At 41.8% G+C, this 18,755-nt stretch overlaps 1 protein-coding gene across 4 annotated transcripts in view; it reads left to right on the plus strand.

The window, feature by feature from the left end:
- Window positions 1–1,728, plus strand: part of LOC121570217 (latent-transforming growth factor beta-binding protein 1-like) — a 153,319-nt gene extending 151,591 nt beyond the window's left edge. For all 4 annotated transcript variants that reach the window (XM_041881703.1, XM_045221705.1, XM_045221703.1 and 1 more), the window contains one exon: window positions 562–1,728. In XM_041881703.1, coding sequence (XP_041737637.1) covers window positions 562–740 — 179 coding nt within the window. In that variant the 3' untranslated portion in view covers window positions 741–1,728. The remainder of the gene's footprint in view (window positions 1–561) is intronic.
- Window positions 1,729–18,755: the final 17,027 nt, after the last annotated feature.

Raw genomic sequence — 18,755 nt, forward strand, 5'->3', positions numbered from 1 at the left:
GTTAACGACAGGTCGAAGGAGAATGGCAAGAATCGTGCAAGCTAACAGGCGGGCCACAAACAGGGCCACAAATAACGGCGCAGTACAACAGTGATGTGCAGAACGGCATCTTGGAATGCACAACTCGTTGGTCCTTGTCATGGATGGGCTATTGCAGCAGACGACCACACCGGGTTCCACTCCTATCAGCTAAAAACAAGAAGAAGCGGCTCCACTGGACAATTGAGGTGTGGAAAAACATCGCCTGGTCTGACGAATCCCGGTTCCTGTTGCGTCATGCTGATGGCAGAGTCAGGATTTGGCTTAAGCGGCATGAGTCCATGGCCCCTTCCTGTCTGGTGTCAACGGTATAGGCTGGTGACGTAATAGTGTGGGGAATGTTTTCCTGGCACACATTAGGTCCCTTGATACCAATTGAGCAATGTTTCCATGCCCCGAAGAATTCAGGCTGTTCTGTAGGCAAAAGGTTGTCCAACCCGGTACTAGATGGGTGTACCTAATAAACTGTCCACTGAGTGTATGTAGACTGAGCTAACATAATACCCCTCTTATCTCTCACAGATGTAAATGAATGTTCCGAGCTCAACAACCAGATGTCCCTCTGCAAGAATGCCAAATGTATCAATACGCAAGGATCCTACAAGTGTGTGTGCCTGCCTGGATACACCCCCTCTGAGCGGCCTAACTACTGCGTGGCCAGGGAACAAGGGGCACCAGCAGCGCACACAGAGAGGGAGTGAGCCCCCACGACCACTAGAGGGACACACAACACACTAAAACACACTTATTTAATCCAAGCCCATATACTCTGCACTGTATAAAAACACACTAAACAAAACAACAAAATAATTTACTTGAGATGAAGATCCAATTTAACCTACTATGTGGTGCCTTGTGGCAAAGAAACACAGCATTGTATAAAATGTATGTTTGTTTTGTCTGTTTTACTTTTTATATTAGAAGGAGTTTATGCGAGCTAGAGGAGCTTTCACTCTCCAAACACAACGACAAACCCTATGAACTCTTACTGGGGGATAATGTTTTATTTTCTACCCAGTCCAAAACGCCTTGTGTGTGGATATTTAATTCAGTGAAGAGGCCAGCCATCCGTTTGCTCTCCCCGTTCTCACAGTCCTCCTCCCCGGTGGCTGTGGAGGACTGCCGGCCTGGTCATGAATGGACAGCCATAAGATCTTTGCTCCGTGGCTTCACACAAACATACAGTATGCACACTACTGTAATATAATTTTGTTCATGTAAATTCTTTGGAATAAGCTTTTTTTGTAGGCATTTTTTTGTATTAATGATAAATGCAAACACAAAACTACTTCTCTGTGTCTTGGACATTGGACAATAGCAGGTTTTAATTTTAATTTTAATTTTTTTTCTTGCCTGCCCTGTGGAGCAGTCATATTCCCTACCCTTTAGTTTTTTTTTCTTGAGATATTGTTTTATTTCTTTGAAGAAAAATTCAAATGACATTTTGCTTGATTTTTTTCATACTTTAATGAAACCTTTTTCTGCATTTTACTGCAATGTCTAAAAGTCTTGCCAGGTTGCAAAGCTGCTATGGGACAGCCGTGGGAGAAATTTTGTACATTTAAACAGAAGAGTTGAGAAACCAGTTTATGTATTTGTAATTTGTACATGAAAAATAGCTCTTGTATGAATATTCTTATTACGATGTATATTAAACCCCTGGTAATAAATCACAAATGGTGATATTTATACTGCCTGGTATGTGATGGCACTTATTATTAGAAGCAACAAAGACCTATTCACATTGTGCTCAATAGCTGTACCTAGAACCATAGTCATGACTTATGACACATGTCCGATGACATAAGCTAGACCACAATGGACACAAAAGAAATGGGTCATCTTCACAACTGTTACTATCAATACATTTTCTATCATACCTTTCCAACACTCTATTTCCAAATGGTTAATTCGTATCATATTCATATTGTTCATGTTAATCGTTTTGGTGACTGCATATACCCTCAGACCTGTGTAGTCTCAGGGTTAGGGTGACCACACTTCACTTAACATTAACTGGTTGATCAGCAGAGAAATACCTAGGACAGAGGTGATGTTTGCTCCTCAATGTTTTCTGCATCATATAAAATATGAATTGGCATGACACTATGGTGTCAAGAACCTTCTCTGATCAGAGGAAAAGAGACGCATGAGTGGCTTCAACTACCAATGACCTTGCTGCTGTTGCATTCTTGTTGCTCGCAGATCTTGATGATCTCAGCACATGCCTGTCACTCCCCGCCAGTGGTGGAAAAAGTGGCCAATTGTCATACTTGAGTAAAGATACCTTAATAGGAAATGACTCAAGTAAAAGTGAAAGTCACCCAGTAAAATACTACTAAAAGTACTTGGTTTTAAATATACTTAAGTATCAAAGTAAATCCAAACGCAAAAATGTACTTAAGTATCAAAAGTTAAAGTATAAATCATTTCAAATTCCTTATATTAAGCAAACCATGTGGCACAATTGTTTATGTTTTTTTAAATTTACGGATAGCCAGGGGCACACTCCAACACTCAGACATTATTCAGAAACGAAGCATTTGTGTTTAGTGAGTCCACCAGGTCAGAGGCAGTAGAGATGACCAGGGATGTTCTCTTGATAAGTGTGTGAATTGGACCATTTCTGTCCTGCTAAGATTTCCAAATGTAACGAGTACTTTTGGGTGTCAGGGAAAATGTATGGAGTAAAAAGTACATCATTTTCTTTAGGAATGTAGTGAAGTAAAAGTTGTCAAAAATATAAATAGTAAAGTAAAGATACCCCAAAAAACTACTTAAGTAGTACATTAAAATATTTTTAATTAAGTACTTTACACCACTGCTCCCCGCCCTCCCTATTGCCCCATTTTCCAGTGTCCCCTCTGTCATGTTTTCCATTGACACAGACAGTGCAACCACAGTTCTGATTTCAACACATCGTAGAAAACCTGAACAATCATTTTATTTCCTTGCTGCTGTTCTTAATATAGGCCAACAGTGACAAGGCTGAAGCTCAGTGGTTGGATCTGGTTATTGTGGATCTGTGTGTTTGTGATTTTGGCTCTGATCTAACCAATAGGATCTGAATGGCACAGTAGCAGGACTAGTGTAAAAACATCACAGCCAGTTAGTACATTTTTTTTAAGCGTTACGGTTGCCTTCCTACTGGCTGACTACCCAGTGTCACCCAGATGGGGCTTTCCCACAGTGACAAAGGGACTGCGGAAACCTTTGACGGTGGACTCAAACAGCATTAAACTCAGCTTAGCACCTCCAGCGCCAGACTTGACCGTACTTTCTGCCGAACAAAAGAGCGCGACCCGGGTGGTAACTGAGAATTCCCCTGGTTAGGTCATTTGGAAGAGATGAGGCATTTCCCATGTTGCCTCTCAATCACATGGGAAGCCCACCCTGTAGAATCTTTAACTGCAATAGTGTGCTGACTTCTACCCTGACCACTGTAGACTGCTACTTTAAGAATATTGTATGTTTAATGCTTATTCATATGTACTCCCCAATAGTATGTAAATTGTGTTTTTTCAGTCACCAAGCCCTCTATGTGGCATCACTTCCTACCTTGCTAAGCCCATGTTTTTGAGGGCTTGGTTCCTGTTGTGGGTTTGGGATCTTTTCTGGTGTCAGGACTTAGATTGGCTCAGGCTCAGCCAATGGTTAGGGCTGACTAACTAGTCCCTCCAAGGTCAAAAGACCAGCTTTCTAGTCCCCATGGGCCCGATTCCGACCCGAGTTAAGCGCATGTAAATGGAACATAATTCCCTTTTTATGCACTTCTCTCTATGCGTATTCTGACCTTGAACTTGAGAATAGCATGCTATTCACCTGCTATTCATTTAGGGTGGAGACGAAACCATAAATAAGGTTTAGCGAACCTACCGGTTCCAAGTGGAAAAAGTATGTACTTTATTTTTTCTGAGAGAAATAACAGCATTCTCCATGCACTGTAATTTACAACTTGATAAGTGCTAGGTAAATGAGAAATCCGTTTGGATAAGGGAATTGTAAATCTAAATGACATTTGTTTTTACCTTATAATCACTGGAGACAAATGTGAAACCAGTCATATGGCAGTAAACCAAAGCATATCAACATATCAACTTTCCCACAGTAAAGTTGATTAAATACTGTGCCATTATGCAGAATTTAAATTTTACGGCCTTTTAACTTGCAGGGATGGGCATTCTCGAATGTCAACCTTTTACTGCAGTGGGCTAAATCAGGGTCACAGAGTGTTTCTTGGTAGTCTTAAACAAATCTACTTTGAAACAAAACTGTACACCTCACACACATTGTTATAGACTTAAAAGAAAGATGACAAATGTACCATGTCAGATATAGAGTTGCAATTTATGAAATGTTGAGTATAACAAAAGCGTTTGACATAGAAACACTGGATTTTCTGCGTATTTTTTAAAATTAATTATGAAATTATGAAAAATGTTAAGAACATTCCACCCATGAGGCCACTAAAGCGTGCTTTGGTCATTAAATTGCAGGAAAGATGTTATAGGCTAGCCTGACTTTCTCTGTTTCCAATTTCTATCATGTTAAATATTAGCCACTAACAGTAGGCCTAATAACAACACATATTCAACTGCCAATTTACTGTTAGTTCCCTTCAGTTGGTATAGCCTACATTATCATTTAATTACATTGTTTTGTTTACCTTAATTTGGTTCCTCTGTAAACGCCGTCACGGCCATGTGTTTGAGGATCATTAGTAACAGTTGATAAAAAATTAAATTAACAAATACATAGGCTAATTCAGACCTGCTAAGAGCAGACCAATCGGTAACAGGAACCCGACGCATGGCACAATAATTGGCTGAGTCATCACACAGTTCCATGGTTAGTGCAGGCAATAGACGAGGGTATACCCTACTATTGTACACTATTCTCCCTTTTATTACTCTATGTACACTAATCTTCCAACATTACCATGGGTTAAAGAATGTGGCAATTTTCAGAATGAATCAAACCACCCTTTTCTTTCGTGCATAAATATTCTCCAAACCTTTTTTTATGATTCATAAATACTTTCCTAACCATGAATAATCTACAAGATCGGAGTATTTTTAAATCTACCAATTGGTGCTGAAAGGAAGATGAATACGCATACAGTGGCTTGCGAAAGTATTCACCCCCCTTGGCATTTTTCCTATTTTGTTCCCTTACAACCTGGAATTAAAATTGATTTTTTGGGGGGTTTGTATCATTTCATTTACAGAACATGCCTACCACTTTGAAGATGCAAAGTATTTTTTTTGGTGAAACAAACAAGAAATAAGACAAAAAATACAGAAAACTTGAGCGTGCATAAATATGTCAATACTTTATAGAGCCACCATTTGCAGCAATTACAGCAGGAAGTCTCTTGGATTGTTGCCCATTCCTCAAGGCAAAACTGCTCCAGCTCCTTCAAGTTGGATGGGTTCCGCTGGTGTACAGCAATCTTAATTCATACCACAGATTCTCAATTGGATTGAGGTCTGGGCTTTGACTAGGCCATTCCAAGACATTTAAATGTTTCCCCTTAAACCACTCAAGTGTTGCTTTAGCAGTATGCTTAGGGTCATTGTCCTGCTGGAAGGTGAACCTCCATCCCAGTCTCAAATCTCTGGAAGACTGAAACAGGTTTCCCTCAAGAATTTCCCTGTATTTAGCACCATCCATCATTCCTTCAATTCTGACCAGTTTCCCAGTCCCTGTCGATGAAGAACATCCCCACAGCATGATGCTGCCACCACCATGCTTCACTGTGGGGATGGTGTTCTCGGGGTGATGAGAGGTGTTGGGTTTGCGCAAGACATAGCATTTTCCTTGAAGGCCAAAAAGCTCAATTTTAGTCTCATCTGACCAGAGTACCTTCTTCCATATGTTTGGGGAGTCTCCCACATGGCTTTTGGCGAACACCAAACGTGTTTGCTTATTTTTTTCTTTAAGCAATGGCTTTTTCCTGGCCACTCTTCCATAAAGCCCAGCTCTGTGGAGTGTACGGCTTAAAGTGGTCCTATGGACAGATACTCCAATCTCCGCTGTGGAGCTTTGCAGCTCCTTCAGGGTTATCTTTGGTCTCTTTGTTGCCTCTCTGATTAATGCCCTCCTTGCCTGGTCCGTGTGTTTTGGTGGGCGGCCCTCTCTTGGCAGGTTTGTTGTGGTGCCATATTCTTTCCATTTTTTAATAATGGATTTAATGGTGCTCCGTGGGATGTTCAAAGTTTTGGATATTTCTTTATAACCCAACCCTGATCTGTACTTCTCCACAACTTTGTCCCTGACCTGTTTGGAGAGCTCCTTGGTCTTCATGGTGCCGCTTGCTTGGTGGTGTCCCTTGCTTAGTGGTGTTGCAGACTCTAGGGCCTTTCAGAACAGGTGTATATATACTGAGATCATGTGACAGATCACGTGACACCTAGATTGCACACAGGTGAACTTTATTTAACTAATTATGTGTCTTCTGAAGGTAATTAGTTGCACCAGATGTTATTTAGGGGCTTCATAGCATAGGGGGTAAATACATATGCACGCAGCACTTTTCCGTTATAAATTTTTAATAATTTTTGGAAACAAGTTATTTTTTTAATTTCACATCACCAATTTGGACTATTTTGTGTATGTCCATTACATGAAATCCAAATAAAAATCAATTTAAATTACATGTTGCAACAAAATAGGAAAAACGCCAAAGGGGATGAATACTTTTGCAAGGCACTGTATATTTAGATGGCTTTCTTTCATTGATCCCTAATATTCTGAAACCTTTCTCTCAATATATTCTGTTGAGTGTCGACAAAATTCGAATTAAAAGGTACATCCTATTTAAAAGGATGGCTTAAGATAAATGTACTGAAAACCCTATTGAATGAAAACTCCATGAAAAAAATCTGTTAGCCAGCAAGTGGGAGGGTTTTCAGCGGTTGAATTACATTTATTCAGCACGGCAAGGGAACCACACCTGCAAAGCCTGTTACGCACCTTCATAAGGTAAGTCTGAATACCAACTACAGAGAAGTGCGTAGGAAAGGCTTGCCTAAGAAAGGTGTAATTTCCTAAGTCAGAATCGGGCCCCTAAAGCCTAAATCATGTTTCACTGAGAAGTCTGCTAAAGAACAAGTGAAGGGAATAGCTGTGTCAGATGGATAAGTTGTACCAAGTAGTTCTACATTTAAGGAATAGCATTGTACTCTTGGGTAAAGCAACCTTACACTGAGTCCAACAGAAGGAGATGGTAAGGGACCGCTGTTTGCATGTGTAAAGATGTTTGTTTGTATGCGTACTGTTGGGTTTGATATGCAGGAGTGGACCCCTTCTCTTGTCGAATTCCATGTTTTAGTCTTGCCCTTGTTACGTTTCCTATGATGTCGCTCAACAGAAAAGGGAACTAAGAAAGGAGTCACATCGACAACCAAACCAAACAGAAGGGGTTTCAAACGGGTTCTGAAAGACACCCATGGGGGTGCCCACTGAAAGTTGGCAAAGCAACTAGAGAAAGGGACCCAAAAGACACCCACCATGGATGCCCACTAGACAGTAGCGGTGCATGGGTATAATCACTGGGGAAGCCAAGCCCTCCAAAAAGAGCCATATTACAACCTATGTGTTGTGATAATTGCATTGTTTGTTCTATAAACTGTTAGTTCATATGCCTTGCCACCGAGATATATGCCTAAGGCCGAGACAATAAGACAGTGGCAGAATAGATTCAACCACACCTTTCTTTCAACACAAAACCGGAGAGCAACCTCTGTCCAGTGAAGTCCACAAAGCATATTTCATGTAACAAACAGTTACAAGACCTATAGCATAGTCAAGCAAGTTTCCGACATTTTCAGACTACTAAACAACTATTGATTTAGAACCACGGAGAGTTACCGCAAGTTGCAAAGAAAACAGGATCTGTATCCACTATTCCAGCACCATTTCAACTTCAACATTTCAACATCATCAAATCACCTATGCTTTGTCTAATACAGTGACAACTAAAAGATGCCAAAAACAATTTAGTCCAAACAACATAAGCTAAATATGATGTGGCTGGCCATGGTTCTGATTTCTCTGTGTGTGTCGTGTGTGCGTGCAAGTAAAAAAATAATATTTGGACTCTTGTAGAGAAACGCCAATGACATCCTCTCTTTTATATTGATGAAACAATCTATTACTCTGTCATACAGTACACACTTTTAGTTTTTGTTGTCGTAGGCTACCTGGCTAAAATGCTTGCTCACTAGCCTAACTTCCTTTCATGGGCAACGATGAGCCAGCTAGTTAACATTAGCCTACTACATCTAGCTACATATTGAACTTCCATCCTCTCAGGCCAGGAGCACAATGCATGAATTTATGATTGGATCAGAATCGCCTTTCTAATCATTGGCCAGTACAGAGAATTAAGTAAAACCACGAGTCCAAATCCCTATCTCAATCCATGGCTAATTTAGGAAAGGGCCAATTTTAGCTAGCTAGGCACCGGAGGACAATGACAACGAGATGCAACAATTCAAGTTCTGTCAATTACATTTTGCTTTTGATGTGATGTGATTGGTGTGAAGCCAAATCCAAACTGGCTTCCCTTTACACTTTTTGTGCACCAGGACAATTCACAGTTGAGCTCACTCAGTTTAGCTCAACGCTGATTGGCTATTATTTTATACTTTTTTTATCAAGGGAGGCCAAATGCTCGCTGGGCGGCAACAACGTCATACTCTTTTTGACCAGACAGCATCAGATAGATGGGCTACATATACAGAGACAGAGGGGTGCTGATTCACTCGCTCGGATGCTTTCTCCGGTGAGATGCATTCAGCCTCTTTGCAAATTGAAGGAAAATTATGAAACACAGGAAGCCTAGCTTCCCTTGACATCCATGAACACACTAAAGGAATAACCCACACCACTTTAGGATAGAGAGTAACAAAGAATATGGCCCAAATTAAATGTAGGGTGACGTTTGTCATGAGTTTTGTCCTGGAGGTATAACTGAGCAATTTCCACTTAGATAGGCCAGCTGCAAAATCAAAATTGGCTATATTGTAAAAATTCATGAAAACAAAAATTAGCTTTTTGGTCTTAATTTAAGGTTAGGGTTATGCATTAGGGTTATCAGTATGGTTTAATGTTAGGTTTAGATTTTTCTGACTTTGTGGCTGTGCCAGCTAGTGACAACTCAGCAGAACTGCCTCCAGAACAAGATTCATAACAAAAAAATGCTTACCCGCAAACTAAACCAGATTCAGGCTTTGTTTGGCTACCTGCAGTGCTAGCTCTCCCAAAGGTGCGGTCGCGGTCTCGGTCTCGGTCTCGGTCTCGGTCACGGTCTCGCTCACCCAACATCTCCTCTCCAACTGATGCACTGGGCCAGCAGGTCTTAAATACCAGCTGGGTCAGCACAGGTGAAACACATCCTGACTAATGACTTGCTGGGTCTTGATGAATATGGACTCAGGGACCTTGTTATAGGGCCATCTGTGGCAATAGGAAATGTGCCACAGTGGTTTTATACAAGACCACATGTTGATCTTAGCCTGATCGAAGAAAATAAACAGTGGTGTGAAGAAGATAATGTAGGAACAATAGTGGATCAATATATTAGTCAGCAGTTTTATTCTTGCCTTGCAGCGTATACAGATGGTTCAAAGGATCCCATGAATGGGAAGACAGGAGCAAGCGTATTTATTACTGAGTTCGATGTTAATCTATGCAAGAGACTAACAAATTATTTATCTGTATATTCAACAGAAATGGTTGCGATAATTGTTGGAATGCAATGGATAGAGGAGGTGCAACCAAGAAGAGTAGTAATATGTTCGGACTGCATCAGTTTTGTGTAGTTTAAGATCTGTAAAGTCAGAATGTGAGGATTTAGGGTTAAAAATAAGGATGCTGTTGTTGGGCTTACGAAGAAAGGGTATTGAAATTCTGTTCTGTTGGATTCTGGCTCATACAGGAGTTTATGGAAATGATGTAGTGGATATAATAGCCAAAAAAGCAGTGAAAAATAATATTGTGGATACACAGGTGCAGTTGGGTTGAGGGGAAATTAAAACATTGATTCAGAAAAATGGGTTAGATTGCTGGCAGAGACAATGGGATGAAAGTAGTGACATAATGGGAACAGAACGGAGGATGTTATGTTGTGTCTGATGAGATTAGGACATACGGGATTGAATTCCTCTTTGAAATTGATAGGGAAACATGGTACTGGAATGTGTAATGGCTGTATGGTAAAGGAAACAGTTGAACATGTATTATTATTTTGTGAAATGTATGATGTATAAAGGGAGAGGTTGTTTGACAGGGTCAGAGGTTGGACGGGAATGGGGAGTGTGTGGTATTTCGGATGGGGGTGATGGGAGTAGTGAGGTTTGTAGGGAATAATTTTATTCTATTAGAAATTCAGGATTAGTTAAGAGAATATAATGGTATAGATAGCACAGGAGACTGCTGAGGGGAGAACGGCTCATACTCCAGTTCATTAGTTGCGATCCACCAATAAATACTTAAAGAAGAAGAAGACTCGTTGGGTCAGCACAGGTGAAACAAAGAAAAACAACAAAGCCTATTACATTATCCACCTTAAGACAACAAACATATACCCATGTATTTGTTGGACAAGGTTGGTCACAACCAAAAGAAGAAAAAACTCCCAATTCGTAAAATGTAAATGCATCGCTCTGTGCGACCACACGGCTTGCTCCAATTTAAACATGGTGTTTACTGGCTGTCAACACCCCAATCCAATAGTAAACCGTACAGACAAAACAGACACTTTTTTTGTATTTTATAAAGTAACCGCTTAAAGCTCAGAAGTTTTGAAAACGGAGGGAAAATGTTGCTTTATATACATTTATATTATACTAATTCCCTCGGGACAAGCCCACCCAAAACGGCAAAACATGCAGCCAAACCAAAATGTGCCCCAGGTCTACTCACTGGCTAAACACATAACACAAAAATCTTGAGGCCCCTATTACTCTGATGGAACTAAAAGAATCAATCCAAACAATGAATACTGGAAAATCCCCGGGTTTTGATGGAATCCCTCCAGAGTTATTTTTATCCCTCTGGACAATTTTAGGTCAACTACTTCTAAACATTATTCAATATGCCATTAATGGCTTCTTCAATAGAGATGTGAACACTTCTATCATTTATTTGATATTGAAAAGATATGGGAATTATCGCCCCCTATCGATTTTGAACGCTGATATCAAATTGTATGCAAAGGTTCTCGCCCGTCATCTTCAACGTTCTATTACTTTTTTAGTACACCAAGACCAGACAGGGTTTATCAAAACCCGACTTGCAGCGGATAACATCTGCCGCCTGCTCCATATTATTGATGGGTCCATGAATACTGACTCTCCGTCAGCCATATTGTCATTGGACACAGAAAAAGCCTCTGACCGCCTAGAGTGCCAATATTTATGGATTGTTCCACAGCATATGGGAATTGGGGAACAATTCATATCCATGATTCAAGTATTTTATGCCAATCCTACTGCCATGGTACAAACTGGCAAAATATGCTCTTCCTAATTCAACATAGGCAGATATAGCAGCCAGGGTTGTCCTCTAAGTCCAATGTTTTTTGCTCTATCCCTAGAACCTCTTGCGCAAGCTGTCCGACAATCACATCATGACCCCATTACTGTACTTGTCACAGACCACCACATAGCCATTACCTAACCTTCTCAGCATTTTTAATAACTAAAGCTATATACAGTAGCTCAACTGGACAAAATCTGCTCTATTGCCCATGAACAAAGCAATGTGTAATTCACAGCCGCCCCTAAACATTCCCAGATTCTAACATTTCCACTACTTTGGAATTGAAATCTTTCCTTCTTTGCAAACAATAGTAAAACAGAAATTCAACACCATTTTAAGAAGCATAGAGTCTGAGGTGGAAAGATGGGAGCAAATCCCAAACTTTTTCCAGGCTCGATTCTCGATAATTATAATGAATATATTATCAGAATCAACATTTATAGTTTCATGATCCCTCTTTCACCACCAGCAGGATGCTGGAATAGGCTACATTCTTTACTTGCTAAATTCATTTGGAAGAGGAAACGCCCTTGTATTAAATTATCCACACTTCAGCGTGAAACCACTGCAGGTGGCCAAAAACTCCCAATTTTAAATGATATTTTTGGGCTTTCATTTTGTACCCTCTGTATTCATGGTTAAATTCTGATACAGCTGTATCTTGGCATGCCCTGGAGGACTTCAAGACATAATCCATTCTGATATCCCATTCTGATATCCATTCTGATATCTACACATTTTGCCATGGGGCGAAGAGAAGATTTTGCAATTTTATAACACATATGATATCTGAGTGAGACTGACTAACAAAATCCATTGGGGCCCCCCGGCCGGTAAATTGACCATGATTACTAAATTTAGATAGCTGACTGCTAGACTAACTTACCAATCTAAACATGTTTAGCTGACATGGGCTAATTGAGTGACTATCAGTGACTGACATAACAAGAGAAAAACTGCTGATGCACAACCAAATTTCGAAATTGCACCTTGCGTAGTATTCTGCTATTCTAAATTGCAACAGTAAGTTGAGACCTCGACTGAGTAAAAAAATAAAAAAATAAAAAATGATCCAAGGGCCTTCAAAAGGCCAGATGCCCATCCCTGAGCTAGGTGGTCGTCCTATCTCTTTTCATCAATGGTCTAAAAGAGGGATTCACACAACTGACGCCAACTGTGTCGCAGGATCCAAACTCAAAAGGCAGTTAGCTACTAAGAAACTTTTCAATACACTTTCAAAACAACAAACCGAGCACTCCCTCGTTCCGTGTTCAACAGGAAGTGATGGTAAGTATAATCAAAACTTGTATCTCATTATGGTAAGTGGTGAAATAAGTATTGCTAGTTATAATTGTAATGGCTTAGCAGTTTTTACCTGGCTAAAAGAGAAGGAATATAATATATATTGTTTACAGGAAACTCATTCTACACCTTGTATGAAAAAGGACTGGGGGGGCGAAATATATTTCTCCCATGGGCAAAGAAACTCAAAAGGAGTGACATTAACTAACAATAATTTGCAAATTGTTCAAACAGATCCGCAAGGAAGGTGGATCCTTTTAAATATGCTATTGGACCATAAACAGATTTGGCTCATTAATCTATATCAAATCAAATAAAATGTTATGGTACACAACAGGTGTAGACCTTACCGTGAAATGCTTACTTACAAGCCCTTAACCAACAATGCAGTTCAAGAAATAGAGTTAAGAAAATATTTACTAAATAAACTAAAAGTAAAAAATAAAATAAGAAGTAACACAAAAAAATGACATAACAATAACCAGGCTATATACAGGGGGTACCGGTACCGAGTCAATGTGCCGGTGTACAGGTTAGTCGAGGTAATTTGTACATGTAGGTAGGGGTAAAGTGACAATGCATAGATAATAAACAGCGAGTATCAGCAGTGTAAAAACAAAAGGGGGGGTCAATGTAAATAGTCCGGGTGGCCATTTGATTAATTGTTCAGCAGTCTTATAGCTTGGGGGTAGAAGCTGTTTAGGAGCCTTTTGCCCTTGGTGCTCCGGTACCGCTTGCCGTGTGGTAGCAGAGAGAAATGTCTTGGGTAACAGAATTTCCACATGGGCAAGGATATTGGAAATGTAATCAAAGCCTAATGGGATGATAATTTGTTTTTGACTAGTACAGAATAATTTATAATTGACTTTTTCCGACATAACATACAGTACCAGTCAAAAGTTTGGACACACCTACTCATTCAAGGGTTTTTCTTTATTTGTACTATTTTCAACATTGTAGAATAATAGTGAAGACATCAAAACTATGAAATAACACATATGGAATCATGTAGTAACCAAAAAAGTGTTAAACAAATCAAAATATATTTTAGATTTGAGATTCTTCAAATAGCCACACTTTGCCTTGATGACAGCTTTGCACACTCTTGGCATTCTCTCAACCAGCTTCACCTGGAATGCTTTTCCAACAGTCTTGAAGGAGTTCCCACATATGCTGAGCATTTGTTGGCTGCTTTTCTTTCACTATGCCATCCGACTCATCCCAAACCATCTCAATTGGGTTGTGGTCGTGGGATTGTGGAGGCCAGGTCATCTGACGCAGCACTCCATCACTCTCCTTCTTGGTCAAATAGCCCTTACAAAGCCTGGAGGTGTGTTGGGTCATTGTCCTGTTGAAAAACAAATGATAGTCCCACTAAGCCCAAACCAGATGAGATGGCGTATCGCTGCAGAATGCTGTGGTAGCCATGCTGGTTAAGTGTGCCTTGAATTCTAAATAAATCACAGACAGTGTCACCAGCAAAGCACCCCCACACCATAACACCTCCTCCTTCATGCTTTACGGTGGGAACTACACATGCGGAGATCATCCGTTCACCCACACCATGTCTCTCAACGACACAGCGGTTGGAACCAAAAATCTCAAATTTGGACTCCAGACCAAAGGACAGATTTCCACCGGTCTAATGTCCATTGCTCGTATTTCTTGGCCCAAGCAGGTCTCTTCTTATTATTGCTGTCCTTTAGTAGTGGTTTCTTTGCAGCAATTCGACCATGAAGGCCTGATTCACACAGTCTCCTCTGAACAGTTGATGTTGAGATGTGTCTGTGACTTGAACTCTGTGAAGCATTTATTTGGGCTGCAATTTCTGAGGCTGGTAACTCTAATGAACTTATCCTCTGCAGCAGAGGTAACTCTGGGTCTTCCATTCCTGTGGCGGTCCTCATGAGAGCCAGTTTCATCATGGCGCTTGATGGTTTTTGCGACTGCACTTGAAGAAACATTCAAAGTTCTTTAAATGTTCCATATTGACTGACCTTCATGTCTTAAAGTAATGATGGACTGTCGTTTCTCTTTGCTTATTTGAGCTGTTCTTGCCATAATATGGACTTGGTCTTTAACCAAATAGGGCTATCTTCTGTATACCTCCCTACCTTTTCAAAATACAACGTATTAAGAAGGAAAGAAATTCCACAAATTAACTTTTAAGAAGGCACACCTGTTAATTGAAATGCAGTCTAGGTGACTACCTCATGAAGCTGGTTGAGAGAACGCCAAGAGTGTGCAAAGCTGTCATCAAGAAAAAGGGTGGCTATTTGAAGAATCTCAAATATAAAATATATTTTGATTTGTTTAACATTTTTTCGTTGCTACATGATTCCATATGTGTTATTTCATAGTTTTGATGTCTTCACTATTATTCTACAATGTAAAAAATATTAAAAAGAAAGAAAAACACTTGAATGAGTAGGTGTAAAATTAACAGCTATACAGAAAGACTCAGAGGAGGAACTTCTAGATGCAATTAAAGCCTTCAAGTCCGGGAAAACTCCAGGGCTGGATGGCATACCATTTGAGAAACCAGGCCTGGTATTCATAGCTGACTTTGAAAAGGCCTTTGATAAAGTATGACTGGAATTTATTTATCAATGCCTGGACTGTTTTAACTTTGGAGAATGTCTTATACAATGGGTTAAAGTTATGTATAGTAACCCCAGGTGTAAAATAGTAAATAATGTCTACTTCTCAAAAAGTATTAAATTGTCAAGAGTATTAAAACAAGGCTGTCCACTATCGGCATATCTATTTATTATGGCCATCGAAATGTTAGCTATTAAAATCAGATCCAACAATAATATCAAGGGGCTAGAAATCCAGGGCGTCATTGTATGCTGACGATTCATGTTGCTTTCTTTTAAATCCACAGTTTGGATCCCTGCACAGCCTCATAGAGAATCTAGATACGTTTTCTAACCTCTCTGGATTAAAACCGAATTATGATAAATGCACCATATTATGTATTGGATCTCTAAAAAATACAACTTTTACATTACCGTGTAGTTAACCAACAAAATGGTCCCACAGTAAAGTGGACATACTCGGTATTCATATCTCGAAAGAAAGAAAGGATCTTACTACAATACATTTGAATAGAAAGTTAGCCAAATTAGATACGATTTTACTACCATGGAAAGGACACCTGTTGAAAAATCACCCTGATGAATTCTTTAGTCATATCCTAGTTTACCTATTTACTTATGGCCCTGCCTACACCTAACGACTTGTTTTTAAAATTATATGAGCAATAAATATTCCACTTTATTTGGAACGGCAAGCCAGACAAAATTAAATGGGCCTATTTATATAACAAATATGAATTAGGAGGGCAGGAATTATTAAATATTAAATCATTGGACCTCTCACTAAAGGCTTTAGTCATACAAAAACTATACTTAAATCCAAACGGGTTCTCTAGCAGATTAGTAAGAATGGCTCACCCCGAGTTCAAGAATAGCCTTTTTCTCTTCATTCAGATTGCAACCTCTCACTTTCAGTTATTTTAGAATGAAATCATATCCAAAATATCGCTATTTTTAAAACAATCATGTCAAGGTTCTGATGTTGATGCGGTGGTGGAGTCAAGCGCAGGACACAGAGGAATAGTCAAGACGACTTTACTAAATACCTCTTAAGGTACACACAAAATAACAGCCTCCAAAACACAAGAGGTGTAAGAAATACGCGAGTGCGTAAATCCCACAAAAGCCAAAGACACAGAACCTAAACATACAAGACAGGCGGACAATAACACACAAAATGCAAACCTAATACAGGGGAACTTATAGGATACATAATCAAGACAGAATACGAGACAGGTGCACCAACTAGACATAACCAAATAAACATTGAAAACATCAAGCGGTAGTAGCTAGTACTCCGGGGACGACGAATGCCGAAGCCTGCCCGAGCAAGGAGGAGGAGCAGCCTCGGCGGTCTCCGTGACAGTACCCCCCCCTTGACGGGCGGCTCCAGCCGTGCGCCGACCCCGGCCTCGGGGACGGCCAGGAGGACGCGGAGCAGAGCGCGTAGGATGACTCCGGTGGAACTCCGTCAGGAGGGAGGGATCTAAAATGTCCCTCCTAGGCACCCAGCACCGTTCCTCCGGTCCGTTACCTCCCACTCCACGAGATACTGCAGACCCCCCATCCGACGTCTCTAATCTACGATGGACCGGACTGAGTACGCCGGAGCCCCCTCGATGTCCAGTGGGGGCGGAGGAGTCTCCGGTATCTCACTGTCCTGGAGTGGACCAGCTACCACCGGCCTGAGGAGAGACACATGGAACGAGGGGTTAATGCGATAATCATTAGGCAGTTGTAACCTGTAACAAACCTCGTTCAATCTCCAGGACTTTAAATGGCCCCACAAACCGCCGACCCAGCTTCCGGCAGGGCAGGCGAAGGGGCAGGTTTGGAGTCGAGAGCCAGACCTGGTCTCCTGGTGCATACACCGGAGCCTCACTGCGGTGGCGATCGGCGCTCGCCTTTTGCCGCCTGATGGCACGCTGCAAATGAACGTGCGCAGCATTCCACGTCTCCTCCGAGCGCCGAAACCACTCGTCCACCGCAGGGGCCTCGATCTGGCTCTGATGCCAAGGTGCCAGAACCGGCTGGTAACCTAACACACACTGGAAAGGTGTCAGGTTAGTAGATGAATGACGGAGGGAGTTCTGGGCTATCTCTGCCCAGGAATATATCCCGACCACTCCCCTGCCGGTCCTGGCAATATGATCTCAGAAACCTACCCACATCCTGGTTCACTCTCTCCACCTGCCCATTACTCTCAGGGTGGAAACCCGAGGTAAGGCTAACCGAGACCCCCAAGCGTTCCATGAACGCCCTCCAGACTCTAGAGGTGAATTGGGGACCCCGATCAGACACTATATCCTCGGGTACCCCGTAGTGCCGGAAGACGTGGGTAAACAAAGCCTCAGCAGTCTGTAGGGCAGTAGGGAGACCCGGCATTGGGATGAGACGACAGGCTTTAGAGAACCGATCCACAACGACCAGAATGGTGGTATTCCCCTGGGAGGGGGAAGGTCCGTGACAAAGTATACCGAGAGGTGAGACCACGGCCGTTGTGGAACGGGTAGGGGTTGTAACTTCCCCCTGGGCAGGTGTCTAGGCGCCTTACACTGAGCGCACACCGAGCAGGAGGAGACATAAACCCTCACGTCCCTAGCCAATGTTGGCCACCAGTACTTGTCACTAAGGCAGTGCACTGTCCGGCCGATACCAGGATGTCCAGAGGAGGGTGACATATGAGCCCAATATATGAGGCGATCACGAATCTCGAGCGGAATGTACGTCCGCCCCACCGGACACTCTGGAGGAGTAGGGTCGGTGCGTAACGCCCGCTCGATCTCCGCATCGACCTCCCACACCACCGGTGCCACCAGACAAGACTCCTGCAGTATGGGCGTGGGCTCAATGGACCTCTCCTCTGCATCATATCGCCGGGACAGGGTGTCTGCCTTACCATTCTGGGACCCTGGGATGTACGTGAGCTTAAACACAAACTGGGCCAGAAACATGGTCCACCTAGCCTGACGAGGGTTCAGTCTCCTAGCTGCCCGGATGTACTCCAGGTTACGATGGTCAGTCAGAATGAGAAAAGGGTGTTGAGCCCCCTCAAGCCAATGCCTCCACACCTTTAGGGCTTGAACCACGGCGAGCAGCTCCCTGTCCCACACGTCATAATTACGTTCCGCCGGGCTGAGCTTCTTAGAGTAAAAAGCGCAGGGCCGGAGTTTAGGGGGGGTGCCTGAGCGTTGAGACAGTACAGCCCCAATACCGGCCTCTGACGCGTCCACTCCACCTGGAACGCTAAAGCGGGATCCGGATGCG

This window comes from Coregonus clupeaformis, chromosome 1, assembly GCF_020615455.1.
Source record: "Coregonus clupeaformis isolate EN_2021a chromosome 1, ASM2061545v1, whole genome shotgun sequence".
In the NCBI taxonomy this organism is placed as follows: domain Eukaryota; kingdom Metazoa; phylum Chordata; class Actinopteri; order Salmoniformes; family Salmonidae; genus Coregonus; species Coregonus clupeaformis.